Here is a 19,229-nt window from a genome sequence, read left to right as displayed (position 1 = left end):
GAGATGGCGGGTAAACTAAATAATGAGATATTAAATAAGGTTAGAAATACAGGAACAGGAAGCCTTTCCTTAATTCCAGAGCCTTCTTTCTGTTCATTGTTTCTTACTTATCCTGTATGCAACTTGCCTTGTATTTATCTGGTGATGTGTGGCCTCCCCTGTTAGATCATAAGCTTCTTGAGGGCAGGACCTATCTTTTGCTCTTTTTTCCTACCCCAAGCACTTAGCAGTGTCCGGCACAGAATAGGTGCTTAATAATTATTGAATTATCACTTATGAACAGTCTGAGAAGTCTGTATTTTATCCTAGAGTCAATGCAGAGCCACTGCGGTGTGAGGAGGGGAGTCTAATGGTCTCATCTCTACCTAAGGGGAGAGCAGAATGAGAGAGATTCATTAGGAGCCTCAGTAGGAGACAGTAAAGGGAATGAATAACAGTAAAAAGTCTGTGTGTGAAGAGGAAGAGATGTGGTGGGGGTGGAATCAGCAAGACTTGGCCAATGATTTGATATACATTTTGCTACAATATGCACAGATTTCAAAGCATCATATAGAGGAGATGAAATAACTAATTGGTTACTAAATGTCTGAAATGTGATTCAAATAGTTAATTTATTCATTATGATTAAGCACTATGTTGTTTAATAACTAGCACTGTTCTAAGTGCTAGTTTGAAACCAGATCTTCCTGAAGGAAAGGCTAGATCTACCTCATATGCTACATTTAGATCTCAACAGAGTGGCTCCTTCTTATTTAAGGCAGAAGCCGACAAAAAGGCCAATAATGGAGAAGGTTTAAGCTGGACCTTGCAGCTTGGCTACACTAATACTATAGATTAGGGGTTGAGGGAGGAGGACTATTTATCATTGATATGGTAGGTTCCTCTCTGGGAATTTTTTTTTAACCTTACCTTCTATCTTAGAATCAATACTACATATTGGTTCCAAGGCAGAACAGCTTAAGAGCTAGGCAATGGGGGTTAAGGGCCTTGCCCAGGGTCATACAACTAAAAAGTGTCTGAAGTCTGAATTGAACCCAGGACTTCCCATCTCTACGCCTGGCTCTCTATCCACTGAGCTGCCTCTCTCTGGAAATATTTGTAGAGCTTTGCAAATCAAGGACTTCCATGCTCATTACAATGAATAACCTTCCTCCTGTCTGCTCTAACAATTCATCCTTAGATGGTCTGAACTTGCCCCTTCCAAGTCTAATTCCTGGAATCAGTCAGTCCCCTGCATCCTGGGAGAGCTGAGATGCTGGCTTTGTTAGGTCTCTGTGAAAGTAAGTGTGAGAAAGTGAGGAGCTGGCTCCATTTGGCAAGACTAGGAGGCCTGGCCCCAGACCCGGCTAGATTCCCTCTTTCTTGTCTGGAAGAGTCAAGTCAAATTTTATGAAATATGCCCATTAGCAGAGTCAAATAGAAATGATGATGATTAATTCATTTAAACAAAAATGAGTAATAAGTATCTTTTGAGTTGGTATATAGAACAGGTTTAGGTTGTTGCATATGAATTTTGTAAGAAGAAATTATGGATCTTAAAAAAGATACATACACCTATAAATGTTCAAATTTCCCCCAAAATAAGTTCCTAGTGCTAAAACCATGTAATATATATTGTGCACATGCATTCAAGTAATTCCTCAAAATCCATTTTCACTAAATTTTAAATGGAACCTAAAAATGAGGGTTTAGGTAAATGTTTTAGGTTCACATTCAAATGTATTCAAGTCCAAATGAATGGTTGGCTTCTAACTCCCTACCAAAAAGACTTCTAAATGCATGCTGGGTTTTTTGTACCATCTTTTTGTCTCATTTTCCACAAGCAGATAAGTGATTTAAAAAATTATTTTCCTTTCTTTATGATATAAATACCATTCTGAAATTTTAATTTGCTTAGGCATTTAAATCTACTTTGGACAATTCATAATTATGTTTATCAGACCACTCTCTGGTTGTACTATAAAGAGAAACAGATTACACCTGTTTGGGCTATAACTATTCTTAGCGAGCGTTAAGGAAACTTCTTGACTTCAACTCTAAACAGTTCATGACAATCTCCGTTCCTGCTTAAGAATGACAATCCGCAATACTTACGCCGTCGGCAGTCCATGAGAGTGGATTCAGGCACCTTAAATCTAAGTGATCCGCCCATTCCAGGAAGCCTTCCACCAACTTTTAGTAATTCTCTTGCTCCAAAGCCTTCCACAGTGACCATGTCGAAAATGGTCAAGTTATTTCTTTAGAGAGGAAGAAAAACAAACGTAAAGCCTTTCATTTCTAAATAACAAAACTAATTTATAATACTATTTCCAAAATACCAAAGAAAAACACGTCTCATGCATAAGGGCTCTGGTCAGCCCATCATCACAATAACACGGTATCAACATGTTAAAAATCTTTGATTTCAACCAGAAGAACATTGTACACAGAGACTGATACACTGTGGTACAACTGAATGTAATGGACTTCTTCATTAGTGGCAATGCAGTGATCCTGAACAACTTGGGGAAATCTATGGGAAAGAACACTACCCACATTCAGAGGAAGAACTGTGGGAGCAGAAACACAGAAGAAAAAACAACTGCTTGAATATATGGGTCGAGGGGAGGTAGACTCTAAATGAACATCCTAATGCAAACACCAACAACATGGAAATAGGTTCTGATCAAGGACACATGTAATACCAATGAAGCTGCGTATCATCTACAAGAAGAGTGGAGGGAGGGCAGGGAGGGAAATAATATGATTCTCGTAACTAATGTTCTAAATTGACTAAATTAATTTTTTTTAAATCTTTGATTTCATCTGGGTATGATTTGGGTCCCTTAGAGTTTCAGAGAATTATAGGAGCCTCAGAAAGATTAAATATAACATTTGCATAGTTATACCACACCTCCTCATTCTTTACCCTTATAGAGCAAAATTAGGAATTTTAGGATCATTTCACAGCTATTATTTCATTAAAGAGAAGAAAGCTGATAAGGCAGCCATGCATCCTCCTTAAGGACAAGACACTTAAATGGCATCCCATTTACCAGAGGAACTTAGCCATAGTCCTCTGCCATTAAAATAATATTTAATACAAGAAGAGAAATGGAAGGGAAGAATTGTTTATTAAGCAACTACTATGTGTCAAGAAGTGGGCTAAGTGCTTTTCTTTTATTCTTTCCTAACTTTTTGCATTCAACACATTTATTAAGTGGGTATACAAAAGTGAAGAGAAGGAGATAGACCCCAATCTCAGTCGATAATTTAATAAGGAGGGGAAGACACATGGAAAGGTATGCATTATACTCCTTAAGTGCTTTTCAAATATCATGTTGCTTGATCCTCACAATGACCTTAAAAGGTAGGTACTATTAGCATTTCCTTTTTAGAGATGAGGAAACTGGGGCAAGCAAGCATGGGTTAAATGACTACCCCAAGGTCACCCATCTTGTACATGTATGAGGCTATGATTGAATTCAGGCCCTCCTTTCTCCAGGTCTAGTCTTTGATCCAATGAGTCACAGAGCTGCCTCCAATAATAAATGAAAACAAGGTAAACTATTGTGCTCGATTTAACTAACATCTTTTACATATGTACAATCAATGCAGGCACCCTCAAAGAAAAAACCTACCTTATGAGTATAATGGAGGTTACTTTTTTGTAGTCAATGGGTGTAAAAACAACACCCACCCTCCTCCTTTCCAGGGGCTGCAAATGCAAGTGTACTTCCTCAGACTGGGAGGTCACCGAAAGATCATCATGGGCATGGGCATCCTGGAAATCATTCACACACAGGTCATGAGAGCAGAAATCACACAGATGAAGCATCTGCTGCTTAGCTTTGCTAAAGAAACCTACTGTGAAGCAATCGCTAGGGATGATGTAATTTCCAAATGTGACACCATCTATGGGGCTTACTGATCCAGAAGTTGACATCCAAGGATGGGGTGTCCCTCAATTTTGTGTTCAATGTTTGTTCCCTTAAATAAAACGACGTTCAATACTACAGAACCAGGAATTGGATCACTGGATAGGACGTCAGCGGTTACCGAGTCCAGCCTCTTCTGTAACCACCCTGACCAAAGGTTGTCAAAACAAGTCTCTGCTTGTAGGTTGTTCATTAGTTCACAAGTGCAGCCCAATCTGATTATATGGAACCAGACAGTGATTAAATCCCCCACTGAGTAAGCAATATAATAAATTAGAGGGGTGGGGATAACTAAATATACAGCAAATTTAATGATGCTTGAAATTTCCTTTTTAAAAATTCAAAAATTAAAGGTTCAAAAAGGACAATTCTCCTTAGTAGAGTTATTTTTTCGGTTGAAGCTTAAATTTGGAACTTCCACCCACTGGTTCTACTGCAATCTGGAACAATCTAAGTATCTAGTTATCTGTTATTTAGTCATGTCTGAATCTTTGTGATCCCATTTGAGTTTCCTTGGTAAAGATAATGGAATGATTTGCCATTTCCTCCTCTGGATCATCTTATGGAAGAGGAAACTGAAGCAAGCAGGGTTAAACGACTCATCTAAAGACACATTTGAACTCTCCAATCTTCTTGACTCCTAGCCCAGAACTTTATCCAGCAAGTCATCTATCTGTTTTGTTAACTACTTCTATCTACATCTCACTATCTGTATTATCTATATTATATTATATCTATATATAATATATATAGATATAATATAATATAATAATATATTATAATATAATATATTATCTATATTATACTGAAGAGATATAATGTTGTATTGAGATACATATAATGTATTTTATAGGTGTAATATTGTATCCAGATATAATACAGAAAACTAATCCATCTTCCAAAGAACCAGGAAACTAAAGAAATCTAAACTGTCAATTCTCAGGCTTCCCTTCTCTAGGAAAACCACCTATCAAATGGGAATGTTAACTAGAGCCTTCCACATTCCTGGACTGTTGGGAGAACTTGATGAGATAAAAATTGTAAAATGCCTGACCCACAGTAAAGCACAATATAAACGATGATGCCCCATCCTCCTCCCCACCCAAGGCAGTTGTGAATCATCTTTATTTGTAAATATTTTTAAATGGAAGGTCCAGGATATCCTACAAACACTCCAGACATAGCCTGAGTCCAGTCTGGTACAAGTGCAAACTATATCTAGTATTGATGCCATTATAGAACAGGTAAGAAAAAGTCAGTAACTGTGCAATTTGGGACAAAATTTAATTTAAATGATTTCCAAATGCATTTCAAGAAAAATATGACTTTCCATACTATGTTTTAACTTTTTAATTCTGATCCAATTAGTTCATTTTACAAAAATGGTATTGGGAGTAGCTAGGTCACTCAGTGGATAAAGATACAAATTTAAAGATGGGAGGTCCTGAGTTCAAATGTGAGCTCAGATACTTCCTAGTTGTGTGACCCTGGGCAAGTCTCTTAACCCCGATTGCCCATCCTTTACAGCTCTGCTGACTTGGAACTAATACTTAGTATTAATTCTTAGAGAGAAGGTAAGGACTATTTAAAAAAAATATGAAGAAAAACAAGGGGATAGAGGTGAGACAATGGAGATATGCATGTGTACTTCTTTAGAATGCAATGCTCTAGAATAGATTTCATATAATCAAGATAAATCACTTAGTAGAGTGAATATTTTATCTTCAAAGGGATAGAAAATCATACAAATGAAAATTGAATATAAGACAATAAACAAAAAGCAATCTCAGCACAGCACAATCAGTACTAGCCATAAACACATCAAGCACTTCCTATTTCTAAGAGTACATTGTAACCCTCACCTAACTAGTAGTTAGGTGACCTACTAAAGACACACAGGGGTCAACAATGGGGCCCTGCATGGGTCTGGCTTACTATGATCCACACTGAGTAATGATGGCACATGAGAGCACTTACTCAACTCAAAGTGATGAAGAAAACTACAATTATTAAATCACTCATTTCAGCCAACCACTATAACAGACTCACTACTGCAGAAGAATGGGAAAAAACTAGAAGACTAGGATTACTAACAGTAAAAACATTTAATGTGACTTAAAGTTGGTCTGGAGACACTTTTAAATTCAACATATTAAAAATCATAGTTTCCTAATAAATCTGAGATAATACTTTAAGGACAGAAAACAAAAATAAAAACGAATACCAAAGATAGCATACTATATAATATTTTCAACATAATTCAGTGAGACCAATCCTTTAGTGTTTTCTCTTCTTAGTTTCCTAGAATAATTCTATCTTTGCCTAAAATAAGCATCTTACCAGATGGGGGCACATTTCAGTAAGCTGGAATTCACTAGTTGTGAAATTAATCAGTTGGACATCAATATCAAACCTGAGGAGAAAGAAAAGGAAAAAAAGTGTGAAGAAATTAATATTTTATTCAAATTTATAAAAAGATTATTGAATGGTATATGTTTTTAAAGAAATATGACTTGGTCTCCACCTTTGTCCTAGTGACGTCTAATCATCCAATTTTGTTTATGCATAACTATCATGGGCAGCTAGGTGGTGTAGTGGATAGAACTCAGGAAACCTAGGATAGACCCATCTTTTACTCTGTGGAAAATAGCAAGTCAATTAAATAACCTCTGTGTACCTCAATTTCCTCCTTTTCAACATGAAGTAAAATAAATGGATTTCAAAGGTCCCTTGTAGCTCTAAATCTGATCATGAAGTTACAAAATAATTCATGGGGAAAAAAAAGAAGAGTAAAAATACTATATACACCATGAGTAAAAAATAGCCTAAAAGACTATTTAGAGTTGATTATCATCTACATGAAGCAAAAGTGAGAAATAATAAACTTTTTAGACTCATTTTATTTCATTAAAGGATTTCATATTTTCCAATTGCTCATGCTAAGGGAACTTCTTAGATGCAAGCCGATATCTTCTCATTCAGGATTAATTTTTATAATATCATTACCACCAAGGTGCTGAAAGCACAACCAGATTCCAGGCCGAGTTACCCTATAAGGCCCCGCAGAGAGTGTCAAATAACAAACATCATTAGAGCAGAGGCATCAGTTACCACTTTCAAAAAAATAATCACAACCCAGGGGCTGGGAGCAGGAGGGTCCCCTAATCCCCAGGCACACAAGTTAATCTGCACTTTCTGTAGAGAAAAACAAGATTCTGATTTAGAACTAGAAGGGACCATTCTGGTTGTTGTTCAGTCATGGCCAGTCCTTAGGATCCCAGGGACCCTCCAAGATCCAGCCTTTCAATCTTCCACTATCTCCCAGTCTGTCCAAGCTCATGCTTGTTGCTTCCAAGATACTGACTATCCATCTCAGCCTCGACATCCCCTCCTCCTCTTGCCTTCAGCCTTTCTGGACATCAGGGTCCTTCCTAAGGAGCCCTACCTTCTCCTAATGTGGCCAAAGTATTCCAAATAACAGATAAGAAAACAGAGCCCCAGGTAGCAAGGGAGATGCCTGAAATTTGGACCTTGAGATCCGCGCTACTCCTCTGCCTCCTTCCTAAAGCAGAGTTCCCTCCAGACTCTGTCTACCTCCCAGACCTCCCTGTCTGGAGAATGATGGGAAGGGCCCAAGGAAGAGCAGACATGCCTTCCTGAGGCGATTCTTGTGTAACTGTAAGGGCAGCCCTCACTCAGAGCCCGAGAAGAGGTGAGAAGGCTCTGCTCCCTCCCTTCTCTGCACAGGTGAGCAGCAAGCTGCCACCTTCCATACGTACTGCCCGGCTCAGCTGAATGAACAGTTTTACTCTTTCTTACAGCGAATGACTCTCAGGGAGGGAGACTATTTATTATTTATTGAGTATGTATTTAGAGTATATTCATTTATTTTCATTCATTTGCATATACATATTTATATATAAGGAAAATGTTTAGAAACAATGGTGATATAAAAGCATTATAAACTTTTTTTTAAGAATCACGTTTCTTTGCAAGATTAAGTACTTTACCATTTATGGAGCAGGTTCAATGCCCATTCAGGTTTAGAATATGAAGACAGAGGCACCAGATGCAAAGTAACTGGGAAAGATGAGGGATTCTTCAGCACAAAATATTTCACCTAGATAGAGGAAAATTTTAAATGAAAACACCTTTATGTGATGACATTAGGAAATCAGAATGGTCAACTGAGGAGCAGCCTTACAAACTCCTAAGAAGGATCATTCCATTCCAATCCAATCCAACAGGTATTTAAGGCAGACTCTGTGCTGGGGGAGGAGGCAATAGAAAAACAATATAAAAATAATCCCTACCCTCAAGCCCCTCATGTTTTCCTGATGAGTGAGGACCACAATATTTAGTAGATAATTATACACATGATCACAAGAGGAAGGACTGACAACTAACTGTCACAATCATTCAATTAGTACCCTTTACAAACAGCATGGTTTGTTTCATGTCCTGTTTGTTTCTAAATATAAGAGAAGGGAGAACTGATGAAGAAGTATTTGGGGGAAGCATCTAGGTAGCTCAGTGGACTGAGAGCCAGGCCTAGAGAAGAAGGACTTCAGTTCAAATTTGGCCTCAAACACTTCCCAGCTGGGTGACCCTGAGCAAGTCATTTAACCACCACTGCCTATCCCTTACCACTCTTCTGCCTTGGAAACAATACACAGTATTGATTCTAAGGCAAAAGGTAAGGGTTTTGTTGTGTTTTTTTTTTAAAGATGCATTTTGGACCCAAAAGTAATGAAATGAAAGTCATAGAATCAGGTAACTATACTGACACATGTCACAAAATTACGGGAGAAGAAGATATTCATGAATTGTGAGAGTGTTAATGTCTTATAAAATTTAGTGAAGAAAAATTCACCTTGAAAATTTTTAATGTGAGTGTCCATCCCCTGGGAAATAACAGAACAAATTACAATATTGGAATGTAATGAATACTGTACTACCAGAAATTAGAAAAAGAATGAATTTGAAAAAAACACAAAGAAAAATTATATCAAATGATGCAGAATGAAGTGAGCAGAAGCAGGAAAACAATTTATACAATTAATACAATGACACAGAGGAAAGTAACTTCAAAGAGCATTGTATTCCAAATAATGCAACAACAAATCATGATTGCAGAAGATTCCTATTTAAGAGTCTAGGCCAACTGTGGCTGGGGTTACAGATTCAGAACAAGATATCATTTTAAAACAACGTCAATGTGAAATTGCCTTGCTTGACTGCATCTGTTACAAAGAAGGACTTTGTGGGGAAGGAAAAAGGAAGGAGTTGTGGGTTGGGAATAGGTGATTTGTGACATTGATGTAAGAAAAGAGAATGAGTGAAATAAGATACAAGGAAAAGAACAGAAGACAGTTCAGAAGGGGCAAAGATGACATTAACATGTTAAATTGAACATAAACGTCTAAAAAAGCTAAAGTTCACATTTTCATACACAATCCTCTTTTCCTGTTCTTTGGATATTTGTATAATTATACTGAAATGTTAAAATCTATTAAGTCTAGTTTTTCATGATTTGCCAAGTGCTCTCCCATAACATAACAGAAAGGAATACAAGAAATCCTAGAAATATTAGGCTTCATTTGAAGAATGTCAATATGTTAGTAGGTAGTGATATCTTGAGCGAAGATAAAAATATTAATGCTTATTTTCTTAATCATTTTTGTAAAAGGGATATGACTGGAACAAGATCACAAAAAGCTGGGATATGACTTGGCTTGAACTTATTTCTCTCCAATTCTATCTTAATTTAAATGCACTAAAGATAAACTTTTGTAAAAAAAAAAAAGTAAAAATACAACTAAAGTAATTGATTAAAAAATAGGAAGTCTATCTAAATAAAATCAAACCCTGCTTGAATAGGTATATAATATGGTAAAGGACTGTGACTTCCAAACTCTATTTTTTAAGAATTTCACATATTTTATTTTGGTTTGGCTTTTCTTGAGCTAATGTATATGTCAAAATAAAATACATTTTTAAGTAAATTTCATTTTCTTTCACATTTCATACTCTTTTCTAGGATAATGAGACATATATGTGTGCATGCGTATGCATATATATTCTCACAATGCTAACAAACCACTGGGAAGATATTTTTTAAAAAGCCATTATCCTCACCATACTGTTCCTGAGAGCAGATGCACTGAAGTTCAAGGTAAGGCCAGGCTCTGTGATTAAACGTGGCAAAGAGGAAGCAAAGGACCTCGATTCTTCAGAGTTCTTTGGATAAACAAATGGAGTCATTCCTGAAAAACTCCTCCTGTTTAATAAAGAAAAAGTTATATCTACCAGGTACTATATTAAACACTGGGGGTACAATGATCCCGCCCCCAGCACTGATCCACCCACACCAATACTGTTTATTGACTGGGAGGAATTCTTATTTCTTCCATGAATTTACATACTAGATATTTAAATATGTCAAACTTTAAGAGTTCTTTGTAGCAAAGAGAATATTGCATAAAAGGCAATTTTCACAAAGTGTCATATGGATAAAGGAAAGAGTTTGTGGAACCTTGGGACACACCTGCAGACATGACCACTTTTTATATTCTGCCATCTCTGATAAAATTTGTTTGCAAGCTGAGAATCCACCTTCCAAGTAGGATGGTCCAAAGGAAAGCCCCCTTGCCAATGAGGACTTCCTAGAAATGAAATCAAGTTATTTATTGGCAATGACAGAAAACATAAATCAATTTACTTGACACTTAAAATTAAGCCCCACATGACTTCCAGAATACTCTAAATGAAGACTGCCATGGAAGATATTAGACTTTCTGAGAATGTATGGCTTCTCTTACTCAAGGAAGCAAACTGCTACCTCCTGTCTACTCATTATTTCTTTCCATCTATTCAGAATCAGTTGAATTTAATACTGAATCACCTATATTTAACCATCTAAATTATCCATTTTGACCAGAAGCTCTTAAATTTGGGGCAGTGACCTTTAAAAAGATTGTTGATAACCATATTTCAATATCAAACCATATTTGACAATCATAATTGGCTTCCATTGTCATCCTATTTATTTTTATGTATTTAAAAACACTATTCTGGGAAAGGGTCCATAGTTTTTTGCCAGACTGGCCCAGTGATCCAATGCACAGAAAAAGGTATGGACCCCTAACATATTAACTGTATGTATGGCACAGTGGATTGTAACTGGCCTTGAGAGTTGAAAGAGTTCTAGGCTCAGTACAAGTCTTGACTCTGACACATACTTACTGTGTAAGTGAAAGTCACTAAGTAAGTATTCTATGAGTCAAGCTTCTCAGGATCTAAGGAACAGCGAGTTCTCTAAATCTAAAAAATCACAGGTCTTGGCATACTTCTTAAAAGTCTAACAGAATATTCGATTTTATGGTAATCACATATAACCAACAGAAGTTTTGTGAATAAACAATAAATTATCTTTTGTTTCAACTGTGAAGCTTTTATTAATTTTAGCTTACAATTCAACCATTATTCATTTTTACACAAATCCTATTTTCCATCAATGTCAGTTCCCAGGGTCCTTACTATCTCACTGCCAACAAGAGTGTTCATCAATAAATGAGACCAGAAAGGGATTATTTAAAAAAAAAAAAAAGATGGTGCTGCTACTTGCAAGAGACCAGTATCCTGAAATGCTTGGTCTAAGAATTGAATTACCATCTTCCCTCTTATTTTTACAGCATTTGAGAGGGTGATATAAAATCAGTATAGGAATCTAATGCAACTGACAAGTTTCTGAAAGTGATAGTTGCTTGGAAAATGGTGTTTTGAACTCAAGGTTTGAGGGAAAGTCTGGAAATGGCCTCCATGCCAAAATTCCAGTCCTCAGCCAGGTTTAATCCTTGTGAAAATGGTTGCTGACTATCAAAATAACCCAAGTCTCTCTAATTCTTCTAGCATAACCGCTGTCCAAATTTACCAGGTGGGAGGTCATGTCACAGGAAATATGTCATTTTATACATGAAACCAGGGATGCCTCATTGTTTTTTTTTATTAAAAACAGAGTTTAGGAATGAACAGATACAGATAACAAGAGCTTTGAAAACAAATAAAGGTGTCACAAATTTAAGGGGTTATCATCATTGTCAAGTCTGCTGAATTCTGACAGAGAATCTCTTTTAAAGCATTTCATGAATGACCATTTTTTAAAAAGTAGCAACATATGGTACAACTATATTAATATAAGAGATGAACATGTCAATTCTACACCCTCATTTCAGTTCTAGCAGCAAGACTGAATAAAACTCTTACCTCTGTTTAATTTTGCCATGTAATAGTGCATGCCACAATGAGCTATCACTTCAGAGCCCAGATTCCCCATCTACATGGAAAGGCAATAATTAATTCAAAAAGTGTCATCAAAAATCAAGGCCCAAAACACTTGCACATGAAACACATAGAAGCCTGCACCTACAGTAAATACCCATTTCTAGAGAAATCAAGCAATCAAAATGCTAAAAAAATATATTTATTTTTCTTCCCATCCAAATTATACTTTAATGAGAAAGTTAACAATGATCAGAAGTTATTTCAAAAAACAACACCTAGGGAAGCTAGGTAGGTCCGTGGATAGAGCACCAGGCCTGGAGTCAGGTGGTCGGTCCTGTGTTCAAATCTGAACTCAGACACCTCCTAGGTGTGTGACCCTGGGTAAACCACTTAATCCCAATGCCTAGCTCTTCATACTCTTCTGTCTTTGAACTTATACTTAGTAGTGATTCCAAGACAGAAAGAAAAGGTTTTTAATAAAATAAAATAAAGAATATTTGTTCTGTTTCATGGGGTAAGTACAAATTCCATTCCATCTTCCTACATCTTTCAATCTATGTAGTGGGAGCCAATCCCCAAAGGAATGACCCAAGCAATACCACCACCAAGAATTTAAAGGTAACTTCTAAACCAAAGAAAAGTTCAATCCTTTTTGACTCATGGATATTTTGTTGCATTTCTATTCTCTAAAAAACTGATGATATAAAACTGCTTAGGAAAATCAAACTATTAACTAGTCTTTAATAATGAATATTTTTACATTTAGCCTATCCAAACAGATATCAAGTAGAAACTGATATTTTAATATTGCTGAACTTTCAGACCAGTATCAAAGAACCTAACCCTCTTTTGTGTAATAGTCAAAAGCTGATGGATAACAGAACGTAAGGAAATCTTTGAAGAAGTCTAATCATACACACTCACTCTCTCTTATTTTTTCTCTCTTTCATACACATACACATACACAGCAATAAAATAATACCTTGGCTGGAGGTGAATAAATCTGAAGAGGTATTACAAATGTAGCACCTAGGTTTGTGGTCAAAGACACATGGGTGAACATATTTACTGCAGTGTCTTTAACATCAAGTCTCAAAGAAAATATATTCCAACATCCTGGAGGTAGAAATAAGGGGCCAGTGAAATTCTGAACCTAAAAGGAAAGAAAAAAAAAAGGGATTTTTTTCTACAGCTAACAATTATTAAAATCTCATTTATAAAAAGATAAATTATCTAAGACCACCTCTTCCTTTTAAAAATCTCTTCTTTAACTGTAAAGGAAAGACTGGATAAGATGACTTGCCAAATTAAGTGTGGGAAGATCAAATACTTTAAAATAAATCTGTTTGGAACTCTGTCCTATGCCCATTATTTTAAGGAATGCTTATATAACTTCATGTAAGTAATCTGAAAGATTTCACAAATGGCAGCATTTCCCCCTCAATAATGTGCTATATGGATTTATTCCCACAGGTCCCTTTTTTCTGAAAAATAATTTTCTTAGTGCAAAACACACATCATCTTTGTTGTTACCTTCTATGAAATCATGTATATACCACATTAATGACATGCCTTGATGTGATTAGCAAATAATCCTTTTAAAAAAGGCTCTGGATACATATAGTTACAGAATAATCTGCAGAAAGACACAAAACAACTTATAGCTCAATATTAGGGACAATCTACCATTAATAGGGCTTATAATAAAATCCAAGTGCAGCCCATAATTGGCTGTATATTGATTTATTTTCCCCCTCACTAATTGATCTCATTGTAGGGATTTCACACAATACTATATTTTGGGGAAAAAAATCCTATGAATGGGCAGGCAACAGGAACATGCGATATTAATAATTTTAGAGATGAAGAGGATTTTGTAGACCATGCAGTACAACTCTTTCACTTTACAGAGAAGAAAAACAAAGATTACTGGGATTAAAGGGTCTGTCAAAATCCTAACCGTCAACTGTCTTCAAATGCTTTGCAATACTCTACCTCCCAAGACTATCTCCTGAAACAATCATTTTGAAATTACGAAAAATAAAATACTTTTATGAGCACCTAGGAGGTGCTCATAAGTACCTGACTTAGAAGAAAACTAACTTCAAAAGATATCTGCCCATACCTACCTTTAAAATATGCTTGGTCTCCTTGGAAACAAGCACGTCCTTTACAACAACACTGGGACTAAAACGATTAGTGTACCAGATTGACCAAACTCCTGATGCATTCCAGTGTGGCTCAAGGTGAAACTGGATGGCGGAAGGGTCAATCGCAAAATATCTATGAAAGGACACACAGAAGACAAGGATGAATCTCGGGCCTTGCTACAAACACTCTTGAGGGAAGGGCTAACACTGATCTTGCTCAACTTAAAAAATGTCAGAAATTCTAGTTCTTCAGGATTGGGTTTTTTGGCCTGTGGATATTCTTCTGTCTTTGCCTTTCTGCTCTAATCGCCCCCTCCCCATCCTTCCCCAATTCCTACTATCCTACTATGGCTCAGTTAATTATTACCAGAAATCATTAGAACAGAAAGAGACAAAAAGAACCACATCAGTTAATGACGTGGGTTTGTGAAGGGATGAAAAGTTATTTTAGTAGCTCTACCAGAGATGGGGCTGGAATTAAGATCTCACTTATTAAAAATAGACAGTTACCTAAAACCTCCCTAAGGATTTTCCTTTTAAGAAACTGTTCCCTGACTCTTAATGAAAAATAGAATGAAAACTGAATTAACCTGCTGTCAAAAGATTTATGAGCTCCTTCAAGGGAGGGGCTGTTCCATTTTTGACTTTCTATTCCCAGCATGTTGTAGAGAACTTGGCCCAAAGATGGTGCTTAATAAATACTGGACTACCTGATTGACAGAACTTACCCTTGCACCACAGGGCGAGAGAGACATGCTTGCAACGAGGCCATGCCTTTCTGACTTCTTTCTTCCCCACGATAATCAGTTTCACTGAGACATGATGAAGCTTTTTGGAAATGGAAAAAAAGGCAGGGTTAAGCACAGATCTCATCTCTTGATTTCCAGGAAAGCCGAAGAGAATCACAAGTGGAGTTCCAATAGATGCCCTTATGCTTTTCCTCTTTACTGATTCTCTGGCTCCTTTCCTCTACAAAATACAGCCTACTACCTGGATGCTTCTTTTGCCAAACTATTAATACATCTACTTTATTTTCTTGGGAAAAAAAATCAAGTTCCACACTTCATAGTGTTTCCACAACAAAGCTCTGCTTTTTCTTAGTTAATAGGAAAAAAGTCCTTATGCCTACAGTAGCTAAATTGGGTGGCAAATAGCATTGAAGGGCACTAGAAAGACTGAGTATGAAAGGAATAAAATCTACATGGCAAGCAAGAATTGTTTTTTGGGAGGTAAGGGGGGTTAATGATGGTATCCTTTGTGCCATTCAATACCCCATCTAGGAAAGGAGAGACAAAGATGAGAGGGAAAAAAGAATGTGAAGCTAAAACAAAATAAAATTGGATTTTAAAAAAAATTTTAAGGAAAAAGTATCCTAGAAATTTGATTATTCCTAGCCCCTTATCACTACTAAATCAAGAATTCCAATATAAAATTTCACATTAAAGCGTATAAAATAAATAGTATTGGCATTCTTTCCTTATGCAAACTCTAAAAACTCTTAATCCTTGCACAATGGGACCCAAACTCATTATCTTCCTCCTTAAGTTAATCTGCAGTTATAAGAAAATCACTCCACTGAGACATCAATAATTATCATCATTATATCAGCTATATAAGCATACTCTATCTAACATCTTTAACTAGTTTCATGAAAATGTGGCTTCAAGTGAAATGACAAAAATTGGAAAAAGTTAGTCCCACAGGAACAATAGTACAAGTGGGTGATTAGTTAGATGGCATGATGGCAGAGTTTCAAGACATTACCGCAGGATTTGGCCATTATATATTAATGGTGTTCTTGGAAAACAGTATTAATGATAGAAATTCATGAGAGATATGCTTAGGCAACAGAAGTAAACAGGAGACAGATGTAAAACATAAACATACTGTACCTTTACAAATAAAAGAAGCAATTTTGGTAAAATTGGTTGTAGAAGAGGGTAGCAGGACTGGTTCAAATTGCAGAGATAAAGAATCTCTTCGTGAGAAATGATGTACATCCTGAAATAAAAGATAAGCATCATTGGCCTTGTTTTTGGAAAATGACTAGTGAGTATCTATTTTCTCTCCACATATTTTCAAAAGGAGGCAAAGAAACCTGAAAAATGCAGAACAGGAAAACAAAAATGACTGGGAGAGAAAAGGGGTAGGAAATCATAGTTCCCAAGAGGAAAGATTCAGATGGGGAAAATAAAAGCTAAGGAGTGACCCAAATTATCTAGACAGGTGAAGGAGCAGCATGAGGGATGACTGCAGAACAACTGCCCAAAAGATAATAAATTGTTGAATATTAATGGAAAGAGAATGCTTCTATTGTCACCCTAAAAAGAAAGCCAACCAAAAGGATTTAAGAAAGAAAAAAGCATTTGGGTCAAAAAGTTAGGGGAATTGTGATATCTCCAATGCTCAAGTCAAGAGTTTCATTACTCTCCCCTGCCCAGATTCCTTCTGATTCAATGACAAATTCGAGGGCTCTTTGATGTTGCACTTAGTCAACAGGAAAATCTTTTCAAGTTCTCAAGGACAGCAGTTTTATCCTTCCTTATCCTAAATCTTTGGTTACTTGATCAGATTCAAAGCCTCACGCAGGTGCACACGGTTTCCCCCTTCTCTTGGCACAGATCACACTGTCTCATTCTGCTTGAGTCTCAACTCTTCTTTTTCTCCAACCCAGCATCCTCACCCCCTTACCAAGAAGGAGCTGACGAACGCTCCACATGTGAATACTTTGTGGGTACCAATGGGGCACTCAGGGGAGCCACCGTAATCCCTCTGCTCTCACTACTTTATTGCTCCCCTTCACCTTTTCTGATCATGTATCTCTTCAATGATATCCTTTAAGCTTGAAAGGCAGCATGGTTTAGTGAACAAAGGGGCTATCCTTGGAGTCAAAAAGATCTGAGTTCAAGAACCACCTCAGCTCCAGAATGGCTACTGCATTCTAACAAAGTCCCATCACTCAGAGTCCCAAGCAATTCTTTAAGAATATATATAAAACAGATGCTGGTCTGCATTGATGGAGGGAGTTTTCTCAATGGAAGTAAGAATCCTAATGAAATCATAGGTCTAGACACTTCCTCTGCCTTCTGCCAAAAAAACTCCTTTGTCTTGACCATCAATGTAATGATCACCTTTATTTTATTTGGTCCTCAAAACCCTATAAAGTCAACATTATTCATTCATCAATATACATTTAGGCACTTATTATGAATGGAGTAAGCACTTTCCTAACTACATATTACAGATAAGGAAACTGAGGTTTGCCTGTTGTCACACAGTGACTAACAAAATGAGCTAAAATTGGGAGCCAGTTTTTCTGAAAGCAAACCTGAAATTGTTTCTTGCTCTACATCTCTCTTATCTGGAATAAATGAACAAGCATCTCTTGATAAACTTAGGTATATGTATATATTTATACTTGGGCACAATGCATTCATTTTCTTAATTTATTAATGTTAACTACAACATTTTTCTTTAAGCCAAACATCCTCATTTTCTAAATTATATCTGAGAAATGATGTTACATAGATGGACTAGAGAAAAAAAAATGAACTATAGGATAAATAGGCTGGAAAGAGACTTGAGAGTTTGTATAAGTGCAGTCTCTGATAAAAAACTATCAGTTTAATCAACCAAGACAGGAAAGATACTTTCCTACATTTTTAAGATGTGCAGAAAAAGAATCAATCCATAACCTCCCAAGCAAGGTTAGATCAAAATCTAAAATCTGAAACTATAAATGACTGTGATAAATGTACTTTTGTAAATTCAACAAAAACTTTTACACATATTGTAGGTTATAACATAAAAAGATGTAAGAAGATAAAGTCAACAAGGTAAATGCATCACCTGTATCCACAGAAGGCTGTTTCCTGAATGTAACACATACATATTTACTGCAGAATCATCTGTCAAAAACAACCAGAGTGACTAAATTAAAACAAAGTTCTCTGAATTCATATACTTTTATAGGAGGTATTGAAATAACTTAAATTTCTGTCAAAGTTGTAATATAGATTTCTATTGGGATTTTTTTCTTACTGTAACTTTTTTTTTTCTAAGTAGACAGAAAAAAGGACAGTTAGAATAAGTCATCAAAAAATGAAAAACAGCAAATACAGAATTAAAAGATTTGAGATTTGTGGTCAAGGAGATCAAATCTGACCAACTTCATTAGCTTCAATAAGAATTATCAAAAGATATGGCAGCCATTATAAGACAATTGACTCAGGGAAAAGAATAAGCATGGGCTACCTGCCTATTATTTTGCACTCAGTAAATAAGCAACCTACTTTGAGTCCTTTAAGTCACCAGTTTTATTCATCATCATCCTATGTAGGTGATTAACATTAAGCAAACATTATCTCATTTCATCCTCATGACCATCCAGAGAGGTGAGGTTTTTTTAATATCACCTCCATTTTAGGTGGAGGAAACTAAGATAGCCAGAAGTTAATATGTTATTAGAGGTTAACATGGATGCCCAGGATTGACTATGTCCTAAGTATCTAAGGACAGACTGAAACTAGGGGCTCCTGGACTTCAGGTCAAAGGGCTCTGTCCACTAGACCACCTAGCTGCCTCCAGGAAGCAACATTATATCACATACTGATGGATTAAAATAGAGCTTAATGTCTCTACACCAGGGCTCTAACACTTTTTGTGTCAGAGACCCCTTTGGTCATCTGGTAAAACCTACAGACCCCTCAGAATCCTGCTTTCAAATAATTCAAAGGAATGCTAAATTTCAATGACAAGTTAGTGAAAATTAAGAAGTCACTTTTCCCCATCCAAGCTCACAAAGTACATGAAAACTATCCAAGGATTTCTCAAGGGTTCGTAGGTCCAGGTAAAAAACCTCTTGCAATTAAATAAGCTA

At 36.3% G+C, this 19,229-nt stretch overlaps 1 protein-coding gene across 3 annotated transcripts in view; it reads right to left on the bottom strand.

Annotated features, from left to right (window-relative positions):
* TMEM131L (transmembrane 131 like) overlaps nucleotides 1-19,229 on the bottom strand; it is a 163,763-nt gene that overhangs the window by 49,589 nt on the left and 94,945 nt on the right. For all 3 annotated transcript variants that reach the window (XR_008912917.1, XM_007496214.3, XM_007496215.3), the window contains exons 10-21: nucleotides 18,200-18,258; nucleotides 16,243-16,351; nucleotides 15,079-15,178; nucleotides 14,330-14,483; nucleotides 13,183-13,353; nucleotides 12,183-12,252; nucleotides 10,465-10,582; nucleotides 10,056-10,197; nucleotides 7,928-8,037; nucleotides 6,258-6,330; nucleotides 3,621-3,763; nucleotides 2,095-2,237 (exon numbers count right to left, since the gene is read on the bottom strand). Coding sequence is in view for 2 of the 3 variants with exons in the window: in XM_007496214.3 (XP_007496276.1) it covers nucleotides 2,095-2,237; nucleotides 3,621-3,763; nucleotides 6,258-6,330; nucleotides 7,928-8,037; nucleotides 10,056-10,197; nucleotides 10,465-10,582; nucleotides 12,183-12,252; nucleotides 13,183-13,353; nucleotides 14,330-14,483; nucleotides 15,079-15,178; nucleotides 16,243-16,351; nucleotides 18,200-18,258 (1,392 nt within the window). In the remaining variant the exon portion in view is untranslated. The remainder of the gene's footprint in view (nucleotides 1-2,094; nucleotides 2,238-3,620; nucleotides 3,764-6,257; nucleotides 6,331-7,927; nucleotides 8,038-10,055; nucleotides 10,198-10,464; nucleotides 10,583-12,182; nucleotides 12,253-13,182; nucleotides 13,354-14,329; nucleotides 14,484-15,078; nucleotides 15,179-16,242; nucleotides 16,352-18,199; nucleotides 18,259-19,229) is intronic.

Source organism: Monodelphis domestica, chromosome 6 (genome assembly GCF_027887165.1).
Source record: "Monodelphis domestica isolate mMonDom1 chromosome 6, mMonDom1.pri, whole genome shotgun sequence".
In the NCBI taxonomy this organism is placed as follows: Eukaryota; Metazoa; Chordata; class Mammalia; order Didelphimorphia; family Didelphidae; genus Monodelphis; species Monodelphis domestica.
Note: the sequence above shows the minus strand (reverse complement) of the source record. Positions and strands in the feature narration are given on the sequence as shown.